Source organism: Equus caballus, chromosome 24, assembly GCF_041296265.1.
Source record: "Equus caballus isolate H_3958 breed thoroughbred chromosome 24, TB-T2T, whole genome shotgun sequence".
NCBI classification, from domain to species: domain Eukaryota; kingdom Metazoa; phylum Chordata; class Mammalia; order Perissodactyla; family Equidae; genus Equus; species Equus caballus.
In genome coordinates, this window is record NC_091707.1 from 45,769,881 (window position 1) to 45,796,814 (window position 26,934).

General features: G+C 44.0%; 1 protein-coding gene and 1 long non-coding RNA gene across 17 annotated transcripts in view; one reads left to right on the forward strand and one right to left on the reverse strand.

The window, feature by feature from the left end:
- Window positions 1-26,934, reverse strand: part of FOXN3 (forkhead box N3) — a 390,902-nt gene that overhangs the window by 164,892 nt on the left and 199,076 nt on the right. For all 15 annotated transcript variants that reach the window (XM_023628246.2, XM_070249747.1, XM_070249746.1 and 12 more), the window contains one exon: window positions 9,622-9,758. In XM_023628246.2, the coding sequence (XP_023484014.1) occupies window positions 9,622-9,758 (137 nt within the window). The remainder of the gene's footprint in view (window positions 1-9,621; window positions 9,759-26,934) is intronic.
- Window positions 9,230-25,530, forward strand: LOC111770380 (uncharacterized). 2 transcript variants are annotated; one of them, XR_011432106.1, is made up of 4 exons: window positions 9,237-9,444; window positions 15,018-15,328; window positions 19,279-19,458; window positions 22,644-25,530. It is a non-coding gene; the product is annotated as an uncharacterized lncRNA (long non-coding RNA). The 2 variants fall into 2 exon arrangements; XR_011432105.1 differs by lacking the exon at window positions 22,644-25,530 and having other exon boundaries at window positions 9,230-9,444; window positions 19,279-19,650.

A 26,934-nucleotide genomic window follows, 5' to 3' on the forward strand; every position in this document is an offset into this window, starting at 1 on the left:
TGATTTGATGGACAGCTTTTGGAAATGATCTTCTGCTTGGCAAAACACTGCGGTGATAATTTTATTCACACGGAAGGAAATGCAAAGAAGTGTCTCGAAAACAAGGGAGGTAATTATAGGGCATGAATCAAAAAGCTGGATGACACAGAATGAAGAGTAACTAAATCAGTCCCATCACAGTCTCGAAATCTGGACTTAACAATTTCAAGAGAAGAACTGACCTTTCCTTTCTGAGTAACAAAGCCATGCCTATTTTCCCTAATGTTTTGTTTCCAACCTACACTGTGGGCTTGGAGAGCCACAAACACCACGCCACAGAGTGATAGTCCACCATTCTACCGTTGTAACAGCTCGACAGATTTAGAAACAGAGCATCTCAAGAGTTGGAAGGGACACCTTGCAATTCTCCTAGCAATAATTAAATCTCTTTGAAAGACCCAGCCAGCTGGCCATCTAGTCTTGACCAGCATCCCCATGGGTAGCTCCTTTACTCATCAACCCAAACATTTACCCAGCTCCTGTTATGAATCTGGCACAGCGTCAGATGCTGCTCTGTTAAGAGAGATCTTACCTTATTTGAGCCCAAATCTTTCTATCTATAACTTCCACCCACTGGACCCAAATCCCTCCTGGCTAAAGCTGAAGACAGCTGGCACGCTGACCTTCTGAAGGTGTTCTTCTCTAAGTTACACATTCCCAGCTCTTCAGTAGTAACACTTGGATCCCCTAGCCAGCCTGATCGCTTTCTTCATTATCTCAAAGAGCCCGTTCCACATCTGGATAGAAACTTCCTTGCGAGGTCTGATCCACACTGAAAGTGGGAATTACTGGCCATCACATCACTTGTTCAAATACTCACCTTTTATTAATATTACCTAAGACTACCTACAGTACCACCTTGACCAACCTAAATTCACTGTTGACATACTCACGGTCAACTAATCCTTCCCTCATTCTATCTTCCTCAAATCTTTTATGAATGCGTTCTACTGTCCAATCTAATTACATTACACTTCTCCTTCTTAATCCCCCTCCTTTTTTAATCTATAAAATCCCTCTAAGTCTTGAGTGTAACCGGAAGTTGGAGAAAAAAGAGGCTTACACACAGCCTCTTTGGCTAATAAATAAAAAGCCTGTAGCTTTTTATTTTCTATGGTGATGAGAAATTTGCCAATTTCACATGGCTGCCAAACAAAGAACACAGTGCCTGTTGTTTCACATTGTACATGGTTGATTTCAGGCATTTTTGACAGTTCCTTCCTATTTCTAACATGTAGGTCAATTCACCACCACCCCAACCCCCACCCAGGTGAGAATTTGACAAATATACAGAAGCAGGTCAGCTCCACTTTGCAGACATTTCCCCCCTCTAACAATGCCTAAAATATTCTCATAAGGAATGTGCCAGGTGATTTTGGAGATGCAAATTAACAGGAAGCGAATTGGCAAAGACTGTAGACTCCTACTGGGTCCATCAACACTTCACTTTCTTCTAACCAGGCATTTGGGACCCAGCACCTCTTTGTTGTCCATCATCTCAGGAATTACATCAGCAGAAATTTATCAGTGGTAGATTTAAAGAGATCCTGACACTTCTGCTATTAGAATACAAATCAGGGACTGAGGGCACCCCAAGGGTTCAGAGGACGAAAACTCTGTGCGGCTCTCTCAGGGGAGTTTTACTCTCTCGTGAGTTTTACTCAGCACCTGAGTAAAACAGAGATAATCAGCTTGGCTGCTTAAACTTTCAGCTTTCAAAGTGAGCATGAAAACAATGAAATTGGATGGCTGGGCACAATCTTTATGTGATACGCCTAGAATATAAGTGCTCAAAGATAACAGAGACTGTTTTCCATTTAAATAAAATAATATAGGATTGAATGAGAACGAAATGTACAGTGGATAGCATACTGAAGGAAAAATGCTGAGATCAAAAATACTCTGAGACCAACTCAGAAAGTATAACAGAAGTCAATAAATAATAAGATTTGATATGCAAATAAAATTATAGCCAACCAATAGATTTCTAAAGCTCACATTGTAAATGAGCACTGTTTTTTTTATATGAGTGAACCCCTACAATTTTAAGCCTTTTCTAATTATCTGACCCTCCAATTTCTTCTTTTTTTTTTAGATTGGCACCTGAGCTAACAACTGTTGCCAATCTTTTTTTCTTTTTTCCTTCTGCTTTTTCTCCCCAAATCCCCCCAGTACATAGTTGTATATTTTAGTTGCAGATCCCTCTGGTTGTGGTATGTGGGACACCACCTCAGCGTGGCCTGATGAGCAGTGCCATGTCCGCACCCAGGACGGGAACTGGCAAAACCCTGGGCCGCCGAAGCAGAGCACGCAAATTTAACCACTTGGTCACCGGGCTAGTGCCTGACCCTCCAATTTCTTAACAAAACAAAGTTTACATTTGCAAGTACTATTACTAGAAAATCTTGTCATTCAATCCCATATCCATTTTACCACATTAATTTAGCACATCCTTCTGCATATTTGGCACAACAAAACTTCATATTGATCTTTTAAATTTAATATTCTTTTAAAAATGACACTAAGCAAAAAGTTGCAGTTTAAGCATACTCTTTCAAAGTATATAATATCTTACTCTTTTTAATTAAACTTACACAATAAATGTATTGAATATGAGAAGCATTTAAAAAACTAGCTATGGTCAATATGTCACTTTCAAGTAAATATAAGGAGTGTAATACTGATGGAACTAATGTAAATTCTCACATTCTTTCTTTATGCTTGACTGAATTAAAAGTTACAATGACACAACAATCTAACAATGAAAACTCCTTCAATGCAAGTTAAAACTGATTTTATTGTGGCTTTGCAGCTCTTCTGCCAACTCTTAAATGCACACCACTTTGAATAACTGGAGTGAAAGATGTTTTAGATGTTAAAAAAATTACTGGATGTTATCCAAGCAATGAATAAGCTATTGCTCACTGTGTGCAAATTCAGCATTTTAGTGGGGGAATTAACATCGTCATGTTAACAAGCTTAACATTCTAAGGATTTTCTAATCTTCTAATTGTCTAAAAAGATAAGCTCCCCAATACCTCACCTCCTCCCAATGCAATCCCCCGTCTGCCATCACCAGTTCACTCCTTCAGCCAAAGCTTACTCACCTGGTGAGACATCACTGATGACTTCATTAATTCAAATACATATACCAACCACTCTGTACCATTTCTACATCCTTAGCGCTATCACTCTGCTATGTGGGTATTTAAAAAAATTATAAAGAATAAGCTCAAAGCACATGAATAGGGCAGCAGGCAAGACAAAAGAAAACCTTTTGCTGAGTCAGCACTAAAATCAGCCATTTTCATTAAAACTCTCAATATCTAAAAGGCCAAAATCTTTGGAGAGGCCATTAACATATTTTTTGCGGCTCATTAAATTGCTCCGAAGAAGCAAAAAGAAACATACAGAGCTTTTAAGTGCTAAGTTTAAATGTCCAGGATTTTCTTTATTTACAAAAAAAAAAACCCACGTGAGAGCAACAGAAACTTTTTGGAAAGATTTTGACTCTACAAACTTTAAAACCATCCAAAAAAATAAATCTTTAGAGCTGGGTCACCAAATAAAAGGCTCGTGGATTTTTCTTCATACATTTTAGGCTACAGTACTTTTCACAAAATATACAATATCCTTATAATTTTTAGAGTGGAGATATTTAAACAAAGAGTGGAAGGTGTGCTGAGGAACAAAAGTTCCCTCAATCAGGGTTTATGCTCATCTAGAGGCCAATTGTGGCCAACCCATCACAAAGACCAGAAGCAGACAAGATGCTGAGATTTCTTTGAAGGTACCCAGGAAGCAAAAAACTATACTGGCTCAGGCTCCCAAATTAGGAATATTTTATTAAATTTCCCTTCTCTGAAAACTGATCATCCAGGAAACTATAAACCACACTGTTTGATTAATTGTAAAACCTGTTCCCACCTATGGTGAAAGATGATTAAAGTGTTTTTTTCTATAAACTGATTTTGAATTGTTACCTACAGTGGAATAACGTCTGAAAACGGCCTGTTGTCATCAACATTGTTTCAGGACATCCGGTATTTACAAGGCATTAATCCAGTATTATAAAGTTTAAATGCCCTCACTATAAATCAAAATTGCAAAATTTGAGGTCACCCACTGGGGAACTGTGTTTATTTAGCACAGACAAGGAGAAAGGTTAGAAAACTAAAAAGCTGGTGGGAACGTAGATTGGAATAGAGTGTAAAGTGGTAAGGCAATTTGGCAATATCTATATCAAAAGCATTAAAACTATGCATACCCTTGAATGAGAAAAGCCACATGTAGGAAGGAGGGGCGTATGCAAGGTAAGCATGAAAACAGATAAGAGGACCTCTCTGAAGGGGTACGGGCAAGAAACCCAAACATACTCTCCCTCCTTCTTCTTCCCAGATCTAGAGTCTGAAGGCCACACTGGCCAAGGTTGAGAGTCCTAAATAAATGAAGCTGACTTGCTGCATCCAGCCCGAGTTCCCTGAGCTGGGCCATGGGATCCTACCAAGCACAGTGGAGTGTCATTTCACAAAAATAAAGTTTAAAGTCCAAATAACAGCGATGCGCCTTGTGTGGCTCAGCAGATCCTACAGAGAATGAGGTGCAAGCAAGGGCTCCAGATGATCAGCTCTTCAAAGGTATGACGATGACAGAGACAGGCACTGAAAGAGGGCAGGCAACTGCTCAGCGATGCACTGACTTGACTTTTCATCGCACCCAAAAGGAGGTGGATATTTAAAACTGATAAACTCGACTAGTCTGTGTGTTGGGGACTGCTTTAACAGAAAGGTTACAAAGATAGCAGAGTTCCCACATACCCTTCACTCAGTTTCCCCAGTGGTAACATCTTACTTTACTATGGTACATTTGTCACAATTAAAGAGGCAACAATGCTACATGACTATTAACTAAACCGCACACTTGATTCACATTTCACAAGCTTTTCCCTAATGTCCTTTTTTCTGTTCTAGGAACCCATGCAGAATATGACACTACCCATTTAGTCATCACGTCTCCCTAGCCTCCTCTGGTCTGGAACAGCTTCTCAGACTGCCCTTGTTTTTGATGACCTTGACAGCTTTGAAGAGCGCTGGTCAGGCATTTTGAAGAGCGTCCCCTCCTTGGGGACAACAGTATTGTCTGATGTTTTCCCATAGTTACACTGGGGTTACGGTTTGGCAGAAGAAGCCCACAGACGTGAAGTGACAATTTCAAGACAACATATCAAAGGTACGTGCTGTCAACTTCACATCAAGAAGAGCTAGCTTTGATCACCTGGCCAAGGTATTTCTGGGATACGCTTTCTTTTCCGCCCCTTTCCATACTCCGCTCTTTGGAAGCAAGTCATTAAGAACAGCCACTCAGGGAGTACAGAGTTAAACTCCAACTCCTGGAGTGGAGGAGTCTTTACAAGAATTACTTGGAGTTCGTCTGTATCAGAAATTTGTCTCTACTCTCATTTATTTACTTATACGATCATTTGATTATATCAGTGTGGACTCACAGATATTTATTTCATATTTTGGGTTATAAGTCAATACTATGTTATTTATTTTGCTGGTCAAACTGTCCCAGCTTTGGCCACTGGGAGCAATTTCAGGTTGGCTCCTGTGTCCCTTTGACACATCCATCATGTTGTTTTTTGAACATTTCCTTTCTTTCTGCTTCCTCATATTTTTTTTTTTTTTAAAGATTTTATTTTTTCCTTTTTCTCCCCAAAGCCCCCCGGTACATAGTTGTGTATTCTTCGTTGTGGGTTCTTCTAGTTGTGGCATGTGGGACGCTGCCTCAGCGTGGTCTGATGAGCAGTGCCATGTCCGCGCCCAGGATTCGAACTAACGAAACACTGGGCCGCCTGCAGCGGAGCGTGCGAACTTAACCACTCGGCCACGGGGCCAGCCCCCATAGTTGTATATTCTTACTTGTGGGTCCTTCTAGTTGTGGTACATGGGACGCTGTCTCAGCGTGGTTTGATGAGCAGTGCCATGTCCGCGCCCAGGATTCGAACTGACGAAACACTGGACCGCCTGCAGCGGAGCGCACGAACTTAACCACTCGGCCACGGGGCCGGCCCCGCTTCCTCATATTTTTATCAGCAAAAATGCCTAACTTAAGAAAAGGGCAGTTATGGGTTGAATTGTGTCCCTGCAAAATTCACGTTAAAGTCCTGGCCCCACTACCTCAGAATGGGACCTTATTTGGAAACAGAGTCACTGGAGATGTAATGAGCGAAGATGAGGTCATACTGGAGTAGGGTGGGCCCCCAATGCAACATGACTAGTGTCCTTATAAAAAGGGGACATTTGGACACAGACAGCACACGGGGAGAACACCATGTGAAGATGACTGAGGCTGAGACTGAGGTGATGTATCTACAAACCAAGAAAAGCCAAAGATGCCAGAAGACCCCAGAAGCTAGGCAAGAGGCCCCGAACAGATTCTCTTTCACAGCCTCAGAAAGAACCAACCCTGCCGACACCTTCATCTTGGACTTCTAGCCTCCAGAACTGTGAGGAAAGAAATTTCTGTTGTTTAAGTCACTTAGTTGTCACTGTTATGGCAGTCCTAGCAAATGAATACAAGGGCCACTGTCAGTGAGCTCTGCATTGCAGTTAAAAACAATTCACAGATGTGGTATCAAAAGAAGCAGGTACAGAGGAACATCCCAACATACATCCAAAAGGGTACACTGGACAACAGGGGCACGAGTCTTATGTATCACAGCATTTAGCATCGTATCTGGACGTGAACAAGGTTTGGGGCAGTGTTTCCAGAGGCCTCATTTTCCCTGCGGTTTTCAGCCACCTGCGGCTCTGTTCAGAGCGCTACTTGCCCAGCACACCTGCAAGTGCTAGCAATAACCACCCATCTAGTATAATCACCATCTTCAGCATGCTAAGTACCAGCTCCATGAAAGCCAAGCACTTCCCAGGTGCCCTGCACAGCACCCCATGCAAGGGCTGTCAGGTGACTCCTTGCATCACAGCCAGTAACGTCAAGGCGGCATTTTTGGTCTCTATTTAATGACTTGCTTTGTCCCACTTCCATCTTCCCTATGTCGTATCAACAAGTGGCCTGATTGCTTAGAATCAAACTGAACACCACATCGTCATAAGCTACATAAATATTGTACCATCATCCAGTCTTTAGAAGCTTTGGTACAATTTTACACACTACAGGATACTGAGGCAAAGTCTAAGCTTTCAGATGAAAGGATTAGTCTCCAGGAAAGAGAAAGTGACTTGTTCTCAGAGTTGAGACATGGAAGAGGCAGGCTAGAATCTGATATGTCATCTCAGTCCACATCCAGTGACCTTTAAGGGGGTGAAATCTAAGCCCCTGCAAGGGTAGATTCAGAAACTTTTTTTTCCCCTCAGTCAACCGGGAGAAAAGGAACTGGAGGTGACAGAATGAGATCTGAAGTATTCGTTTGGAAATTATTTTCATTACATTTTTACACCTACATTAAAAAATCAAATGAAGTCATTAAGCTTAGGCCAGCTCAGAAAGCCTCTCGCCTGAGTATGCATTCCTCTTGCAACCCCCAGAGCTCTGCTATAATCCTTCAAATTATTAAATAATTACTGCGTTTCCCCTGGGGTCATATTTGGCAACAAAATACTGGTCTAAATGAACCAATGATATAACCCAGAGAATTACACTTATGTTCTCAACTTCCTAGAAGCAAGAGACTATGAAATACTTCTGAGGTACAAACTGGGGGGGAGAGTGAAGGGTTTTCTGCGGGGTTTGCAGGGTGAGGGGAGTAGAACAACAAAGGAACATGAGAATCTGGGAAATATTCCAATAATTAGTGTCATCTCCTCCCCGACCATGCTTTCGTGGCAGCCATTCTCCACTCTAATCCCAGCTCCCTTCCATTTCAGGAGTGGCTACAGACACAAGGAGAAAACCAAGCATATGGCTCCGTCCTTCTGGACATTTCTACAATGTTGGCTGGGCAGCTTTGGAAAATCCCATCTTATCTCCTACAGCTATATGACCTCAAGTTGTCATTTCCAATAAAGTATGCTTCCAGTGATTTTTATGAACATAGACAAAAGCTGCTACAACCTTTTTTTTTCTTCTTCAAATCTTTCAAACCAACTGTAGTTGCTATGTAGGGTTATTTGTTTCTAAGGCAACAGCGTATATCTAAGTACTAATGGCCTGTCCTTTTGCCAGGCAACAAACAGCCTTGTGATGCAACTGCACCTGTCTCGGCTACGCGTTACTATGGAGACGCTCCAGTTGCTATGGCTACCATCACGCTAATCGCCTAGCAAAGGCAGACATACAGCAGTCTTCTCTGAGAGCCCAGCTGTTCCTTTCCGTCTCTTGCTGAAGACTGATTGTCTCGGGCCTGTGATGGAATGCTTCTCAACTGAGATGCACAAGAACTTCATTAATGCTGTTTCAGAGGATCACCTGGTGCTCCCTTCTGCAGAGCAAACCCCAGACTAGAGAAAGAATCTGTAAAGAAGTGGATTGTAAAACAACTGAAACCTAGGAATTCACGCCACTCCTCATTGGCATAAACCTGTGGTCCAAGGATAATCTCTCTTAACTGGATGGTTACAAGAGAAACATTTCCATATACCAAAAAAATTTTTTGTAGGATTGAGGGGTACGTTTCAAACCCAAGCACCATGTAAGATAAAAGCAATCTTAAAATTTGGCTTTGTGTTAGGCGGTTATCTTTTATTTTATTTTTTTTAAAGATTTTTTAATGTTTTTCCTTTTTCTCCCCAAAGCCCCCCGGTGCATAGTTGTATATTCTTCATTGTGGGTCCTTCTAGTTGTGGCATGTGGGACGCTGCCTCAGCATGGTTTGATGAGCAGTGCCATGTCCGCGCCCAGGATTCGAACCAACGAAACACTGGGCCGCCTGCAGCGGAGCGGGCAAACTTAACCACTCGGCCACGGGGCCAGCCCCGGCGGCTATTTTTTAGAATCTAACACTAATACACTTTTTTTAAAAGGGACAGCTACATACCCCGCCCTGATGATATCTTTGTAAAAATGGCACCCATGACCTCACTGTCTCAAAACAAATGGGCATGTGAGGAGGAATAAAAGTCTTCATTGTTCTCTGCTGTTCTCTTTGAAGAGGCAAACACCAAGTAACCACAACAAAATGATCTCTCAAGCACCGTTTACATGGAGACCGGGAACGACAACAATTGGGTGAGTCCTTCAGTGAACACCTGGAGACACTCTCGGGCAGATCATGGGACGACGGCATCGCTTATTTGACTCATTCCTATACTTTTAACCCAACAAACCATCACACATGGAGATGTTAAAGCTGTCAACTTTTCTTTGTAAATGTTTCTACCCAGGAAGACATTATTTCACCCACCATGAAGTCTTCTGGAAACACATTCCTCCGAAGCAGCAAAAGCGGTAAGGTTTTCAGGACATACAACAATGGGTGTGCCTCCAATAATATCTCATTCCTTTCTTAATTATCCACAGTTATTTTTAAAATCAGATAGCCTGTTAAATTAGTTTCAGTGCCTATCTCAACCAAAATAACGCAACTTCCGTAAACAAAAACAATAATAAGTCTGAATCGCTTACCTTTGATATGCCTGAGGAGAGGCGGGAGGTGTACTGAACACGTGTGGGTGTGGGTGATAAGGTGTCTTTTTCAAAGCCTGAATTAGATTTTGTCTATACTCTGGGTCTATGCACCACAATGACCCTTTCCCAATACTCTGCAAAGAAAATTAAAACATAAAAGTGATTAATATGGAAACATTCAGTATTTTGCAGTAAGTAGATGTATCGTTATTATCATGGTTACTTGTTTTTAAAAACTTCTCACTTATTTGTTAACTGTTAACAGCCTTAAATATTGTATATTATACTCTGACAATAGAACACCATAAAATGCACTTCAGCCTTACTCGTATTAAGTTTGACAGAGAAAATAAACATGTTATTACAAGGTGATGCTGTACAATGATATTGTAATTTTCATATCCCAACGACCAAAAGACTTAGATTCCTTTATTATTGTTCAGTGTCAACTCTGAAAAACATGTATTCTCTTCCAAAAATGAGTTTTAAATTTGTCGGATTTCAAATGTTGAAAGAAAAAGAGAGCTGAGACACCCTCAAAACTCTGTCTGCGCTTTAAAAATTTGAGAGTTAATGTTTTGAAACCATATTACATTGGTACCACTTTACAAAAACAGAAAAGTAATCCACTTGTTTTTTCCTACTTACTCACAAAAGAATGACATTTAAGCTTCAAACAGAATTCTCTAATTACCTTCCCCAAGAAACAAAAGAACTCAGGCGGCAGTGGTAAACCTAAGCCAGAATCCACTATTTATTTTTTGGATTCCTCAGTTCACAGCACTCTGCTCCAGGCCTAAAGGAGTGGAATTGCTAGAAGCCAAACTTTAAAATGCAAATTTTCTAAGACTGGCTCCAAGGAAAGAGGGAGCCCAGCTCTGAGGCCTACTTTCGGTTGGAGACTTTTGGTCTGCGGACAGCACTTTCTAGAAAAAAAGGGAAGTCCTTCCTCTGAGGCCCCCGGGGAACTGGCAGCAGGCTGGCAGGTAGTCACTGCTGGGACTGCATGCTCTCAAGTGACCGAATGTACCCAAGCTGTTTGATAAGGTCATCTGTAAATATTTACAGATTTGGAGAGAAAAGAAGTCAAATTACACAAACCCGCACCCACCCCATGCTTCCAGCCAGCAGCTCTCTTATTTTCAGATCTATTGTGCTGCAGGAAGATTTAGAAAGCAAACAAGAAAATTGTTTAACTACTATAGGGGGGAAAGTCCAAGAAAATCCCTTAGAAGAAGAACTAAAAATAAGTTATTCCTAAAATCTTTAAAGCTACTTTAAAAAATTTGTATTTCAGTCATCAGTTCACCAAATAGTTTACTTACAAACTTATTCACAGAACCCATTAAAATTCTTGACTGTCAACACCACCAGCAAACAGTGAAACTGGAATTGACTCTTTCTGGTGCACTGAGACAGAGAATTGCTCAAAGCCAAGGTCAGGGGCTGCAGCCTCTGATTCCCGCCCCCCTCAATCACCCACCCCCAGGCACAGGCCTGACCCCAAACCCAGGTCCCAGTCAGGCCGACCTGCCTAAGCTAAATGCTTAAGTTCCTAGTTTAATTATTGGGATGTTTAAAGGCACGGAGGAGTTCAACTTTGGAACATCCAACATCCTGACGCGGCCTTTCCTTTCACGCATGCATTTTCAAGCCTAGAATAGTTCAGAGGGACTGAGGAGACTTCCCAGGTAAGGGAGGCAGGCCACCTAATAATCTGCTCTGGACCCTCTGTTCTTTCCTTTGGAAAAGAGCTATGCAGCACACTTTTTAGAAAAAAGCCAGAGCTAAGGGATGGAGAGGTATGGGGGAGGAGGGGACAGACCAGTAACTACCAAATTTGGCTAACGTAAAACAAACCAAAAAAGCCCACAAAAGCTGGTAAACTCCACAGCAGTGGGGTCCTGGCCTGACTCCATCAAAGGCTCCCTGTGGACAGAGCCCTGTGCGGGGGTGGGGAGGGGTGGGGGGGAACCTGCCTTTCTGATGCACTGGAACACAAGGCCGCAAACCAGCCTCCTGGAGGGCCAGAGCCCATATGTAACCCAAACATTTCTGCAAAGAGATTATCTTAGTTCTGGGAACCTAATGGCCTTTGTTTTGATCAAGGTGGCTTTCAGGGTGGGGCTGTTTAATCTTATAGGGAATAAAATATGACAAAGAAATGAAGGACAACTGACCCTCTAAAAGAAGTAACAATAAGCCAAGAATGCAGTTTCTCCTAATCCTGACCTAAGCATCTTGTTTATTACACTGCCCTACTATTTACAAAGTACATGGAAAAACACCACAACCACAGGAGTAGGGATAGGGGTGGGGAAGAATTTCACAAGGTAACTGATCCAGGAGGGAGAGGCAGGTGGAGTTATACTAAGAACTAAGAATGAGAGTTCTGGAACCAAACCGGTTTCCTGTGTGGCCCTGGGCAAATCACAGTCCCACAAAAAGTCTTGGCTTCCTAGCTGGTAAAATGAAGACCCCATTAGAGCTTGTGAGGCCCAGCGATGGCATGCTGGAAAACACCTAGAACCCTCGCAGTGCCTCCAGGTACTCAATAAATGGTGGGCGATGTCATGAACATCATTCTGACGGAAGAAATCGAGCAAAGCTGGCTGTACAAGTCTTTCATTCAATCAAATCTGATTTTCCCAAAGCCGTCCATCATAAAGGAAGTCCCAACTCCCATCAGTGGCAGTGGGAGGGGCCTCCAGGCTGATGTGGCAAGTGAGGAGTAAAGTGACAGTCTACGCATGTGTGCTGTTGGTCCTGGCTTAGCAAATTCACCGTGAAGAGCTTTTCTACTTTCTAAGATGCCCCCTTTATTTCCATCACTCTCCCGCCATGTGCCTTCTAAGCACCCCTTACCCCATGCACTCCCTACGGAACTTCTCCCTTCTCAGGAAACTGTGACTCACGACAACCTAGCTGCTAGGAGTTTTCTTTTGCCCAGGTCTTCGCACAGTGATCGTCAAGCCCAGGTTTAATTCCACACTTGGTCAGCACACATTCCCAATATTCACTCACTGCAGACATCGCCCGGGCTTTGGATCACAATGGTTCCCACCTTGATCAGTCCTTCACTTTCCAGCGAGAGGTCAAGAAGCGCTGATAGGTTTTCACAGATAAGACACTAATTTCAGTATCTTGTACTTAGAATTTCCAAAAGGAAAAAAATTTTAAAAAGCATCTTCAAGACACACTCATGGGGACTCTGTGAATCCCTCTCACCCATCCAATGATTTCACAGCAGAGGGTGCTGGGCAGGACTTGGGAGGAACATGGAAGAGGCTGGCGCTTCATCTGATTTGCATGCATTCTCCCCAGTTTCACGTAGCAGTTCAGAAGAGTAAAAAGACTGACTTAAAAATTTTAATGGAAATATGCAGAGAGAAGGCTCAAGTTTCTTGGGCCCGGAAAAACCACATTTAATGCTCCTAAAAAGAGGAGAGAAGGATGCAATTTGATTATAGTTGTGTAATAAATTTGAGAATTGGAGCTTTTATCTCCATCTCATCTGAAGAATATGGATTTTTTTTGTTTTACCATAATAACTGTGACGGCCATGCACTGCACCATTAAATGTTAAGGAATTCAAAATAATAAGGGAAGAAAGATCTTCATTCCTAGACACATTTTCATGTGTGTATATATATACACACACACACACATACACATGTATATACCTATATATACAAACACACACATATATACATTTTTGTGTGTGTGTGTGTGAGTGAGGAAGATATGCCCTGTGCTAACATCCGTTGCCAATCTTCCTCTTTTTTTGCTTGAGGAAGAGTGTCGCTGAGCTAACATCTGTGCCAATCTTCCTCTACTTTGTTTGTGGGACACCTCCACAGCATGGCTGGTGAGTGGACTAGGTCCACACCTGGGATGTGAACCCGCGAACCCCAGGCCACTGAAGCAGACCGCGCAGAACTTTAACCACTCGGCCATGGGGTCAGCCCCCACGTGTATATTTTTTAAGATGACACATACATACATATATATATATGTCTGTGTGTAAAGACAAAAATGTGTCTGGGAATGAAGATCTTTCATACACACACACATACACACACAGTTATCTATAAATAGTTTGAGAAAATTAATGTGAAAAGTAGAGAGAAAAAAAAAGAGTAAAAAGTTATGGACAAGGCCAAGTTTTTTTTTTTAAATTAAAAAGCCCTTGGAAAATAAGAGATAATTTCCTGTTAGCAATAAAAAATATCAACACACAAGAGGAAAAAAAGACAAGAGCCTATATTATAGAAAGAACTGGTTACTGAGAACGGTTAAAAAAAGAGAGAGATAAGAATAACAACTAAATTGACTCTTAAATCTAACTTTTAAAGATAACATTTTTTCCTGAGTGGTCTACACCTGGGGCCATCTCCGGCAGCTCACAATCTCTCCCACAGCCCACAGCTCTCTGGACCTGCAGAGCAGTACTTGTCAGTCGGCCTTACAACGGGTCTTCATGTTGGGTCTCTTCCCTAGGTTGTGAGTTCCTGAAAACAAGTACCATATTTTAAACATTATGTTCAGAGGCCAGCCCCATGGCTGAGTGGTTAAGTCGGCACGCTCCGCTTCGGCGGCCCAGGGTTTCACCGGTTCGGATCCCGGGCGCGGACATGGCGCCACTCCTCAGGCCATGTTGAGGCAGCATCCCACATAGCAGAGCCAGAAGGATCTACAACTAGAATATACAACTATGTACTGGGGGGCTTTGGGGAGAAGAAGAAAAGAAAAAAACAGATTGGCAACAGATGTTAGCTCAGGTGCCAATCTTTGAAAGAAAAAAAAAACGTTACTTTCAAACTGTGGGCTACGATACATTAACGGGTTGTGAAATCAATGTAATGGGTCACAATCAGCATTGTTTTAATGGAACAAAATAGGACCAAACAGAATAGACTAGAATAGAAAATATCTGTAGTAAAGTAATATTTTGTGTATGTGTGGATAAATGCATGTAGGTGCATACTGGATCACAAGGTAACACACACTTCTTACCAGGAACCTGGTCAAAAAAGTATGGCAAACACTGGCCTTGGACAACGGTTTCCCTTTGTTTCCTTTTCACCACTTTTGAGGGATAAAGCCCACTTCCAGCAGTAATGCAAGACTCTCAACACAACCCCAATGCAGGCGAGGGGCTGTGCTTGGGAAGGGGGATAATGAGGCAGGACCTGTATCAAAATGGAGCAGGGAGGCGAATGTGAAATGATCCCTCCTCTTGATGTTTCTGAGATGCCATTTCTGAGGGTGTTTCCAGCACCCCCCACCCTCGTCCATTCCCTCCCTCCATATGGTACCCACTACATGCCACGCACCACGAGAGATACATTAGAGAATACAGAACAATGCAAAAGGAGACTGCTCTCTTGCAGCTCGGATTCTAGACGGAGGAGAAGACAGTAAGCAAGTAAAGAAATAAATAAGCAAGATCAGGACAGACTGGAATGCCTACTGTGAAGGAAATAAAGAGAGTGATGAGTTAAAAGAGAGGAATTTGCTGCTGTGTGAAGAATAAATGGGTCGGAAGCAGCAAGAGGACCCGCAGAGTTCTGTTATGAGCTGAGGCCGCAGTCCAGGCCCGAGGTGACCAGGTGGCAGCAGCAGTGGAGATGGAGAAAGGAGGACAGCTTCAGGATGTATTCTGGAGAACCAATTAGACCTGCTGATGGATGAGAAGTGGCAGGTAAAGAAAAGAGAAAAATAATGGCTTGGTTTGAGCAACTAACTAGGTCAAAGATTGGGAGAGGGGGGAAAATCTAGTGCTGGTTTGAACGTATGAGCTTTGAGATGTTTATGTATTAAGAACTCCTGATTAAGGGACTTGAAAGAACTCGCTGGACATATAGCCACCTCTCTTCCCTCTGCTGTACCCTCACTGACCTCAACCTTTACAGCAAAAGCTCACGAATGTAGAAGGTAGATCTGAGGTGGTCTGGCTTTAGAGGTTTAACATCAACTGATTCTTTTACAGCAGGGGTTGGTAAACTTTTTCTTAAGGGTCAGAGTAAATATTTTAGTCTTTGCAGGCCACAAGGGCTCTGTTGCAATTACTCAACTCTGCCATTGTGGAACGAAAGCAACCACAGACATAAACGAATAGATGTGACTGTGCCTCCATGATAGTTTATTTCCAAAAACATAGTTCAACGTTCACTGCCCCGCGCCCTACAGCTCCTACACTTGAACCCAGGGTTCGGGCTCAAAGCTCCTGTAGTTTTGGGAACCTAAAACCAGGTAAGGGGTCTTCAGGAGCTAAGAGTGTTGGCCTGGGTCCTCTGAGATTGGGGAAGGGGTGCTGATGATGCCTCAAAGCAGGAAAAGGGGGACACCTGAGGGGATGGGGGAGGACGAGGAACAGACACAGCCTTGGATGCGGAGGCCCATCAGAAGTAAGAATCCATATTATTTGTTGAGCTGCGCCTTCCATCACTGCCTTCTGAGATCACTGTGTACGCGCAGCTCACGCTCCCTCTCTGGATCTCAGTTTCCTCATCTATAAATCAGGTGGTCGGACTAAATCATCCCATAGGCTCATGACTCCATGCTCTGAGAATGTGTTACTACAGATTAATCGGTACACATGGGCCTTCATTTTTCCCTGTCCTTCTCAGCTTCCCCATACCGCCATTTTCCCATCTGGGCCAGTACCATTCATCAGTAAAGTCAGTGAGAAGCACATTATTGAGTTTTCAAAGGGAAGCCCTTAGTCGGTTGGCATGAACACTGGAGTCAGACAGCCTCCAGCCTTATTTCAGTGACCTTGGGCAAGTTACTTAAATGCTCTGAGCTTTGGTTCCCTTACCTATAAAATGGGAGTGGTTAAATGATACCTGTTTCACAGGATCATTGTCAGGATATAAGATAACACTGTGCTTGCCACATAGTGAAGCTCAAAAAATACTGCTCTCATTATCATGATGGTAAAAATATCAAATAGCCAGCTTTCTTGACATTGAGCCCCAAAACACACAGCCCTGCTCTGATGGTGCAGGTACTTGTCAAATTGTGAAATGATGCAAATTTCATCTACAAAAATAATCGCACACGGCTGTTTGATTTCCATTGTCTGATGATTCTCTTCCTTGGTCCCAAAGAACCATTTTGTATCACACGCTCTAAGATGGAGGTAGAAATGGAAGGATCAAAATAGAACAAAGCAAAGACCTGGCCAATGGAGTGATGCCAGGAGGGATAAGGGACTTTGAGGAAGCCACTCACTTTAGTCACTTCGTGAACTGAGGCCCCCTGGGTGCCAGGACCCTGTGGCAGTCCAGGGCTTCCCAAGATAAGCTTAAGACATGGAACATCTTTCTTTGAGGTGGAAAGGCCCTGCCCTGACAGCGCCCTGGGACAGGGTGGGTGAAGAACGGACTTAGAGAACAAAGCTGAGGTGGGCAGAGTCGGGATGGACAGAAGGAGCCGGCTTTGCATAAGGGAAGGGTTCCCCAGCAAGGAGGGCTGGGCCTCCAGGGCCACTGTCTGTTCTTGCCGGGATCCATGGACTCATGGTGGGAACTGGAACTGATAAGGTCCACTCACTATGTACCAAAAGACACCTGTAGCCTTATAGACAGGGGGCGCCCAGAGTTGACCCAATGGTTGAGTACCATTCTACTCAACATATGGAAAGTGTCTTGTCCTGTGTTTCTGCTCCAACCACACAGGAGTGTTCTCTCTTCCCGTCGCTGCTGGCTCCTCCTCTACTCTGGGCCTAGCTCCTGCTCAGGTTCCTCAGGGCCAAGCTGGCCTAAAGGAGGAAGAGAGGGAGGGAAGGAAGGAGGGATGTGGGCTGGAGGAGGAGGAGGATGGGGGGCAGGGGGAGGGGAGGTATGGGGGGCTTGAAGTGGGGTGGGATGGGGGCTCGGGGAGGAGCAGGATGGGGGGCTTGAAGAGGGGTGGGATGTGGGGCTGGGGGAGAGATGGGGGCTCGGGGAGGAGCAGGAGGAGGGGCTAGAGAAGAGATGGAGGCTGGGGGAGGAGCAGACAGGTGCTGATTCTCTCAGAGCTACAGGTTCCCCCATTCCCACAAAACTCATCCTCAGGCACCAGACAAGGCCAGAATCCAGACTTCAGTGCGTCACAAACCCATTCAAACTTTCATGGGGCTAACGAAAGGACGCCCCTTGGGTCTCATTTTAAAGCAGGTCATTTAACAACACCTGTAACCATGACACATCATGACACAAAGGGAGGGTCCATTCTTTACAGCGTAGAACGTCCAGAGGAAGACAAACAGTAACAACTATAAAAGACTGCATAAGCTTGCCAAAGGGCTATAGGACAACAGAGGAGGAAAAGATGAGCCCTGAAGGGGCGGACGGTGTTAGAACCGTACAGGTGTGCACACACACACACACACACACACACACACACCTGTGGGCGCACACACACTCTTAGGTCAGCTCCTCCTGTGGACCCATTCAATGCCCACACCCCTGCTCAGGGCAGCCCCTCCCACCCCCAGCTGGGCCCACCCAGCTAGAACACGCAGCCTCTGAGACTGTGTTCTCATCACACCTCCTCTGACTTTCCCACCAAACCCCCTGTACAGAGTCTCACTCCCTTAGGTTCATGCTCTCTGGGCCCTTCAACAGGGTGAGAGGCAAATACTGCAAACTGACTCATGCAGTGTGCCCATGAGAGGGGCCAGAAGCAATGCCAGGGCTTTCCCAGGGAGCATTCCAGCAGGCATCCCCACAGGAGGCTCCAAAGCAAGGGATCGATCAACCTTGTCTACACTGCAACCCTGCTGGGTTCCCAGGAATAAACCACTTGTCCTCTCAGACTCGCAGTTTCTTCCCCTTTATTTTACACTATCTCCCAGTCATGTTGGGCTTAAATAAGGTAATATATAGAATGTTCCTAACCCCATACGCAGCATGCAAAAGGCAATTACTTTAATTCTCCTCTCTGCCAAAGGAAGTCCCAGAAGTTAGATGATACTGGAAAACCACAGAACAGAGAAGAGTTGTTCTAACAAATGACCATGACGTCATACCACAATATAATGCTGAGCAAGTGAGCAATTCCTAAAGGCCCTTTTTGTTCTAAAATCCTGTAATTTATAATCTAAAGACATCGGGGGGATTTTTAAATTTTAAAAGTATTAAGAAAGTGATCTGAGGGACCACCCAAGTACAGAAAGAGGGAAGAAGAGAGAGAGAGAGAACAAAACTGACCACCAAGAATTTTTTTCTAGATACATCACTGTTCACTTCCCATCACAAAATAGACAATTCTTCCAGAAGAAAGATTTGAAAAAAGAAGTCATGTCAGACATTTGGATTTCCCTCTTTGCAGTGTTTTAAATGTCCCACTTTGCTCTCTAATAGTCGTTTGTTTATTTTTTCCAAAAGCAGGAGGGATGGAAAAGTGAAATTACACCCCTGGTCCAGATGAGAATTTCTCTCCCAAGACCCTGGCTGCATTCTTGGCGGGGGGGGGGGGGGGGGGCCTGCAGGGCCAGCCCCAATGCCTTGAGGACCACCCCAGCTTGTTGGCATCAGGAGCTGGATACAGAGCCCCCGATAATCACAGCCACTGAATATGTCAAACTCACTCACAACATGTCCTCTGAATATCAGATACGGAAATCGCCTCCACTCCCGCCATCATCTTGCTGTTATTTCACAGATGTGTTCTAAAAGCTATGAAGATGGAAATCATGATTAACGTGTCACCTGCAGGATATTCAGATACATGAGCTCTGTGATGATTTTAAGGTCCATGGCTCCTCCAGAAGCACACCTCGACTCTCCCTGAGCACCCTCTCCCTTGCTGAGCGTCTGCGGATACGGGGACAAGGGAATGCAGGTGGGGCACCTGGGGAAGGAACTGTTTTAAGCAGGTGGTAAACGCTTCAATTACAGTGGAGAAACTGGACAGGTTGTGTGTGTGTGTGTGTGTGTGTGCGCGTGTGCACACAGGTATGTGTTTTAATCAGTGCAGGAAGAATCAACAATTTCCTTGTATTAACACTAAATAAAACCAAAATAGCCCTTGCAAGATTGGCCTAACACCAAATTGCTCTCTAGGAGAACCCTGGCGTCGTGAAGTTGGTGGGGGGGGGGGGGGGGGGGGTGGGGGGGGTGGGAATCGGGAATGCAGACTCGTTTATCAACAGAGTTACCAGGGCTTTCACTTTGCAGGAATCGCCCCTCAGTCACTCACTGTTTGATGTGGCCCCGTTTCTTCTCCTTCCCTCCACTCCCCATCAATGTGATTTCCATGGGGCAAAGGCCAAAGGGAGGGCAGATGTGAAGCATGTCAACTCAAGAAGGCTGGCAGAGCTAGTGAGCACTTGTTTGGGTTGAATTGATTTGTTTTTTTGTACTCTCCAGACTATTGTTTTTCAACTGCCAAAGGGAGTCAAAAGCCAGTGCACTAACAACAATTAATAACAAAACATCCAAAATATATTTACTTATAAATACCACCAAACTCTACAGGAGCTCACACACACATACACACGTGCACACACCCTCATACTCCAAATCAGAAGGCCAAAGAACTGGCATCTTCGTTTTGCTTATTTTTATTGTTCTTATGAGGAAGATTAGCCCTGAGCTAACATCTGTTGCCAATTTTCCTCTTTTTTTTCCCCAAAGCCCCAGTACATGGTCGTATATCCTAGTCATAAGTCCTTCTAGTTCTTCTATGTGGGATGCTGCCACAGCACAGCTTGATGAACAGCGCGTAGGTCCGCGCCCAGGATCCGAACTGCAGAACTCCAGGCTGTCGAAGCGGAGCACATGAACTTAACCACTATGCCACCGGGCCAGCCTCAGAACTGGCATCTTTAAAATCACTTTCTATCCAACTAAATCTTGGGATTCTCCCAAATTAGTTTCCCCAATCTGTCCTTTGAGGGCTCTTAGTAAATAAGGGTTAACTATTCTCACCCACCTGAAACCACACAGTATCACCTACACAGGCTGAGAAAGATAATAGACATAGAGAAGTTTACAAAAATTTCAAACACTCACAAAACACACAAGAAGTACAAGAAGCTGGTCATTTTTATATACTTCTAATACCAGTCATGCTATACCCATTCAGAGAGTGGAACTACGACTCAGATGAATTCAAGGTATTGTGTGGCATCAAACCATACACTCACTCACATACACACACATACATACATACACACACACACAGAGGATAAGTGAATATGTAAATAAATTCTATGTGACCATTTAACTGCTAATAACTTTATTACAGAAACAAAGACATGCACATTTTAAAAGTTTTGACACATGATATGAAACAGGAATGAATAATGATGTGATAAAGTTGTCCAGAGTATGGATATATTCCTTTTTTTCAAATTTTTAAATAACACTTGCTTCTATCACACCCACAATGTTAAAGTTGAAATTGCATAAGCAAACTACAAAGAGGATACATGGCAGAATGAAAGACATATAGTAAATGGCCTTGTTCATGCTTTTTTTTAGTTTAAAAGGCAAACTGAGGGCTAGCCCCAGTGACCTAGTGGTTAAGTGTAGCACACTCTGCTTTGGTGGCCCAGGTTCAGTTCCCAGGGGCAGACCTACGCCACTCATTTGTCAGCAGCTGTGCTGTGGTGGCAGCTCACATCCAAAAGGAAGAAGACTGACAGTGGATGTTAGCTCAGGGCCAATCTTCCTCGGGGGAAAAAAAAGGCATATTAAGTCAATAGGCTAGGAGCTACAAGGGGAGATAAAATTCACCATTCATTACATTGCCAGAAATAAGAACCCAGTTACTTTAAAAGTTCAAGATCCAGTAAAGATCTATAAACATACTGTACTAAGTGGAGAGGGGAAAACCTGACAGCCAGCTCTAGCTCTGGACTGAACTTGCCCCTTCCCAGTACCTCTATTTTCTTTAAAGTGATTCAAAAGCCATAAATGATAATTAACGCAATAATGTTTTATGGAGGGCAATAAAGGCATGCGTGGGTCTGAAAAACAAGAGACGCCCTTGGTTGGATTACAACTGGCCCACCTAGTGCCACTTTATCTTCTGGTTGTCAGTAGTTACTCATCTATTTTTAAATGTTCCAATGTGATCTTATCTAATTGGTACATATAATTTGATCGCCTTATTTCCATAACTAAAAGTTGCTGAAGGTACCTGCCCAGGTAAAAGTTACAGTTACAGGGCATGTGTACTAGGCTGGAGCTTAACAGTTATGGCCTTTTAATTAAAAAAAAAATCATAAAGACCCTCTCTCTCAGTATAACACGCACACAGGGTTCTTGGTTGGCTGCTTTGTTTTCTAAGGAGTGGCCATCAGCCATGGGACCAACCAGTTACCCACTCTCCCTGGTGGTCCACAATGGGCCTCTGCTGGGAGCTCCTGCGTGGGGAATCCAGCTTTTTGCCACAGCATCTTGCTACAACCAACTCGGCCCACTCTGAGGGAGAAATTGCCTTTGCAGTGCCCCGAAATTATAGCATAAGCATTCTGAAGGCAAAGGAGAGCCTTTCAACAAACAGTGTCTGAGCACAGCCTGGATCCTTGATGCTGGGGTATCTGCCACGAAGATAAACCTAAAACCACCCCTGACCCAAGTGGGAGACGTGGCAATGACCGACAGCATTGTAAATGTTATGGATCCCTTTTAAATTCTTGCGGGTGCTAAACAAGATACAGACAGAGCCCACGGGGGCAGAGGGCGTGGGTGGACTTGCTAGGGGAGAGGGGGCGGGTTAGGAAAAACTGCAGGAAGAAGTGGCTGATCCAGAACAGTCTACCCTAAAAGACTAGCTGACCTGGACCCTGGGACCCACATGGAAACCTCAGCGGTCCAAGGCTGCCAGGGCACGCAACGTCTGAATCTTCCCTTCCTGCCCTCACACTGAGCCTCCCTGAGGCCTAGTTCAGAGTAACTGAAAGGCAAATTACACTGGTCCTCAATCTCATCATCCTACCTTCCTCGCAAATCGTGTTCCGTGAGGTCCCGCAGAAGAAGGGAGCTGCCACCCTTAGTATTTTCCTATCTATCCCACAGATGGCGACTCTTGGGGATGACAGGATGAGTGTCACCTGGAAACGTCAGTGTCAGAAGTGAGCAGAGGTCACTATGCCAATTCACCTGTGCTACAAGCACAGTGACCTAGAAGATCATTATAGGGTCACCTGGGATGGCACACCTGTTTCCCAACACTTAGCTCACCTGAGAACTGACTGCAACCTGAGGTGCAGACAGCAAAGAACAGTCCTCCAGAAGGTGAACCAGAAGCTCATCAGGTTGATGAATAACTGACAATTACGCAAGGTGACATGATCATAAACAAGAGGACTATCTGCCAAGGGTTATGAGTTACCTGATTACGAGGCATAGGGGAAAAATCTCCGGCTTAACAAACACTTTACACAGTGCATTTGATCTGATAGCGTAAAAGGACTCTCTGACCATTTCATTAGTCCTGAACTGCATCTCAGTAAGGACTCCTGCAGCCTGTATTCTGATCTCCACACGGGAGAGGGGAGGCGCAGGAAACCAGGTACCGCTGCCCAGGAACACACCAGGATATGGACCAACCACGCTCTCAGACCATGCTTCGACGATTAATTAAGGTTTCCAGAAACAGCCAGCCCTTGGTTATCCATGGAAATTTTAGACACAAGAAATTTTGACTCACTCCCTATATTGCTGAGTCACCTGGCCTAAACGTGAGTCCAACCTGGAACTCAGGGTACACACAAATATTTTAGTAGGAATGGTAGTGGCAGCAGTAACACCAATAATCATCGACAGTGAGAAGGGACCATGCGCCAAGCACTATCCTAAGCATTTAACGTGCATTATTTCATTTAATTCTCCCAAGAAATCTAGAAGGTAAGTAGTATCACGACCCTACAGATAAGGAAGTTAAGGTTCAAGCAAGTTAACTAACTTGCTGAAGGTCAAATGCAAATGGTTTGCTTCTGGAACCTGTAAACCTCAGCACCAAAATGGAGAGTGTGCATACAAATGTTCTCTGATACACACACACATATGCTTCATACACATTATCTTTAATCATTCATGTCAGATGAAAAAGTCAAGTTATTATTATTATGACTTTCTATTTATGTTCCTGGCACATGGGCATTGCAGACAAAACACCTTTCCATTTGTCTAGCAAATTTCAAAGGGCGCTCAACTATCTCAGGTGGCCCTAAACAACCTGATGAAGGAATCTGAGAAGTTTAAGTCCATTTATCGCCAAGAAAACAGGCTCCGAAGAGAGAGAGGCTTGCCCTAGATCATGATCAGCAAGAAGCCGAAGCCGGATTCAAGCCTCAGTCTCCTGTGCTGCCTCCCTCTTTCCACCAAACCAGGTTGCTTCCGTGAGAAAATCCAGCCTGCTGGAAATGTTTTCAAATCTACATGTATGGGTCAGAGGGCTCCAACACCTGCGTAAAAGGCTGTACCAAGATAAACAGAATCGCACAAAGTGGGCAACTTGTCTATGCAGCTGCCACTGCTTACACCCTCCCTCCCCAGGTGGGACCCAAGTCTCTGAATTCACCCGGCAGGAAGGAGATTCCAAAAATCATGTGCTACTTTAGAGAAACCTTTAAAGGGAATGAGGGAAAGAAAGGGCTTTGGTTTGACGGACATGGTCTAAAATGGCTGACAGAAAGCTCAACTCCAATATCATTCTGCTGGAATTATCCACACTGCATTTGTTTGGCAAAACAAACACAGCCCTAAATTACACTGAACTCCTGGGGTAGGGTCTCCAGGATCTATGTGGTCCACACATCACAGTGAGGACGTGATTTACATTTCTGATAAGTTACATCCTTGTAAGTGCATGTTGAGTACTTCTACGTGCATATATAAGAGACTGCTATTAATCTTTTAAGACAACAGAAAGAAGCGTTGCACTTTGGGTCTCCCAACTGTGCAGCTGTTCCCCACAACAGTGCATCCATTTCAGTAGCACTTTCTTCCCCCACGCGGAAGCCCTAAGGACAATTTACAGCTAGCGGGGCACCCTTGCTTGGTAAACTTACTCTGACCACTTAGGCTGCGGTGAATCCGCATGGCAGGCCCCAGGCATCACCCAGCAGAGAGGCTCTTCACAAATACCCGACGGCTTGTGAAGATGCCCACCGCTCAGAGACGCCAGCAGTCTTCTGCATCCCAGAGGCGGCCACGCAAGGAAGGGGGTCTCTTCTTGGGAGAGCGCTCCTCTGATTGTGTACCACCTTCCAGCAATGGGAAAGTAATGATCAAATGCTTGCAAATGAAGACTCTCAGAACCTAGCTGAAATGAGTCTGGGGTTCTGTTTAGGTGTTTTAAAGTAAAGAAAGATCCTTTGATATTAAAAAACCTCCCCTAGCACTCCACCTGCCCACCAGGAGCCCCACTCCTCTCTGGTATTTGCCAGGACAAAGCATATAAAAGCACTAGGTATTCAGGGCACATGGGAACCACTGCATCGGTTGTTGGTCCTCCCCATTCTGTAGCATGTGAGTGTGCTGGTATACTCCATCTGCCCCAGAGAGCCACTCCCTACCCTCCTCCACTCTCCTCCCAGTCCTAGGAGACTAACATTTGTGGATGCCTTGACAGGCTCCCTTGCCCACTGACTTCCAGTCTGGTTCCACCAAAGGGAGACACTGGTGAGAGAAGTGAGGGTGGGAGGGGACTGAGGGCAGGGTATACATTCCCCTGGCTCCCTCCAGCGAGCTACATCCTGCTACCAAAGGCCATGCCCCTTTGTGGGCCATAACCTCAGCTACTCTCTCCTCTCCTTCACCCCCTCAGACCTGGGGTGAGGAAAGTTCCCTGGTGTAGCCAGACATCGCCCCTACCCAGGGGTGGTACGCCATCCTTGCAGGGTTCCTGGATCCCTGCCCACTGCTATAAACTGGCTCTTTATTAAACGCTCCTCAGTTACTTCAGTTTGAATGTGCCATCTGTCTCCTGCCAGGACAGTGACTGACAAAATAACAACTGAATAGATTGCCCTAAAATTTTACTCTTGGAATCTACATACTACAATATGTGCATAATTCCCTTGCAATTTCTCCAAGTCAGAGAGGATAGCGCTCAGGCAGGGGGAAAAATGCCACCAATACTTCCATAATAATTTACTATACCTTGAAAGGGCCGAATTCATCTTCTTAAAAAGTGAAGTAAGCTTTCAAACATGAAAACTCGATTACAGTATTAGAAAAGTATGTTGTTACTAAAAATATTCTCCGTAGAATTCCTCTATAAGTGCATCAACAATGATTATTATTATGTTTCAGTCACTTTGTGCATAAAAATTGCAAATAGGACAACAGCGTCAGTGAAGTTTCCAGTTTTAGAACAGCCAGTTGGAAACTACGTCTCACCAAGAACACTTCACAGAGTAGATAATAAAAACATGGTATGAATTTGATTATTATAACAATAACGTTGAATCAAAATTCCTAGGAATTTAAGACCTAACAGTCAACCTGACCCTCAAGACCACTGGTATTTTGTACTAGGTCAGGGTGACCTTCAGAAAACTAAAACATAAACCAAAGTTTCAAATCTAAAAACTATGAGCTGTCTCATATTGGGCATAGAGCGGGTAAGGGAGAATTTCCAACAAAGCGACAAGATATAACGAAAAAAACCCAAAACACTGATAACCTAACATGCACTGACATTCTTTAATCACCAAGGAATTATTCAAATCCAGAGTCAATATTCACAATGTCAAAAAAAAAAAAATTAAAAGGGGCTTTTAACAAACTAAATGTAAACGATATGCTTTAAAGACACTGAAAGTGTGTGTCAACCAGGGTTCTGTAGGGAACAAGTTTACGAGTTCATCTAAGGCCAAATGATCGTGTGAAGGCTGATGATCATGGCTTTTCCACAGCCCTGGGTTCCAACAGTGGGGTGTTGGTTCCCTTCCCAGGGATGAGCCTGTTGCTACAGGTCCCAGAGTTGCGGCATTTCAGAAATTTTGCAACAAGTATTAAGGGAGGGAGCACGTAAACAATGTCTTTGTCTTGGGAAACCATGATGACATCCAGACACAACAGCCTCAGCCCCTCTCCTTCTATCTTTCCTACACGGCACACAGCAAAGTTACGATTTTATATTTAATTGTGAGCTTATTTGATTAATGTCTATCTCCCCTTGCTAACATGTAAACTCTAGGAAGGTAGAGACTATTTCCATTTTTGCTCATGACTCAGCGCCTCAGACAGACAGTGGTACTCAACAGATCCTCCAACCATTTAAACCACACTTTTTCATAGTAGGTTTGAGAAAAATAAGTCTAAGACTTCACTAAACATACTGTTTCACAGACTTCTG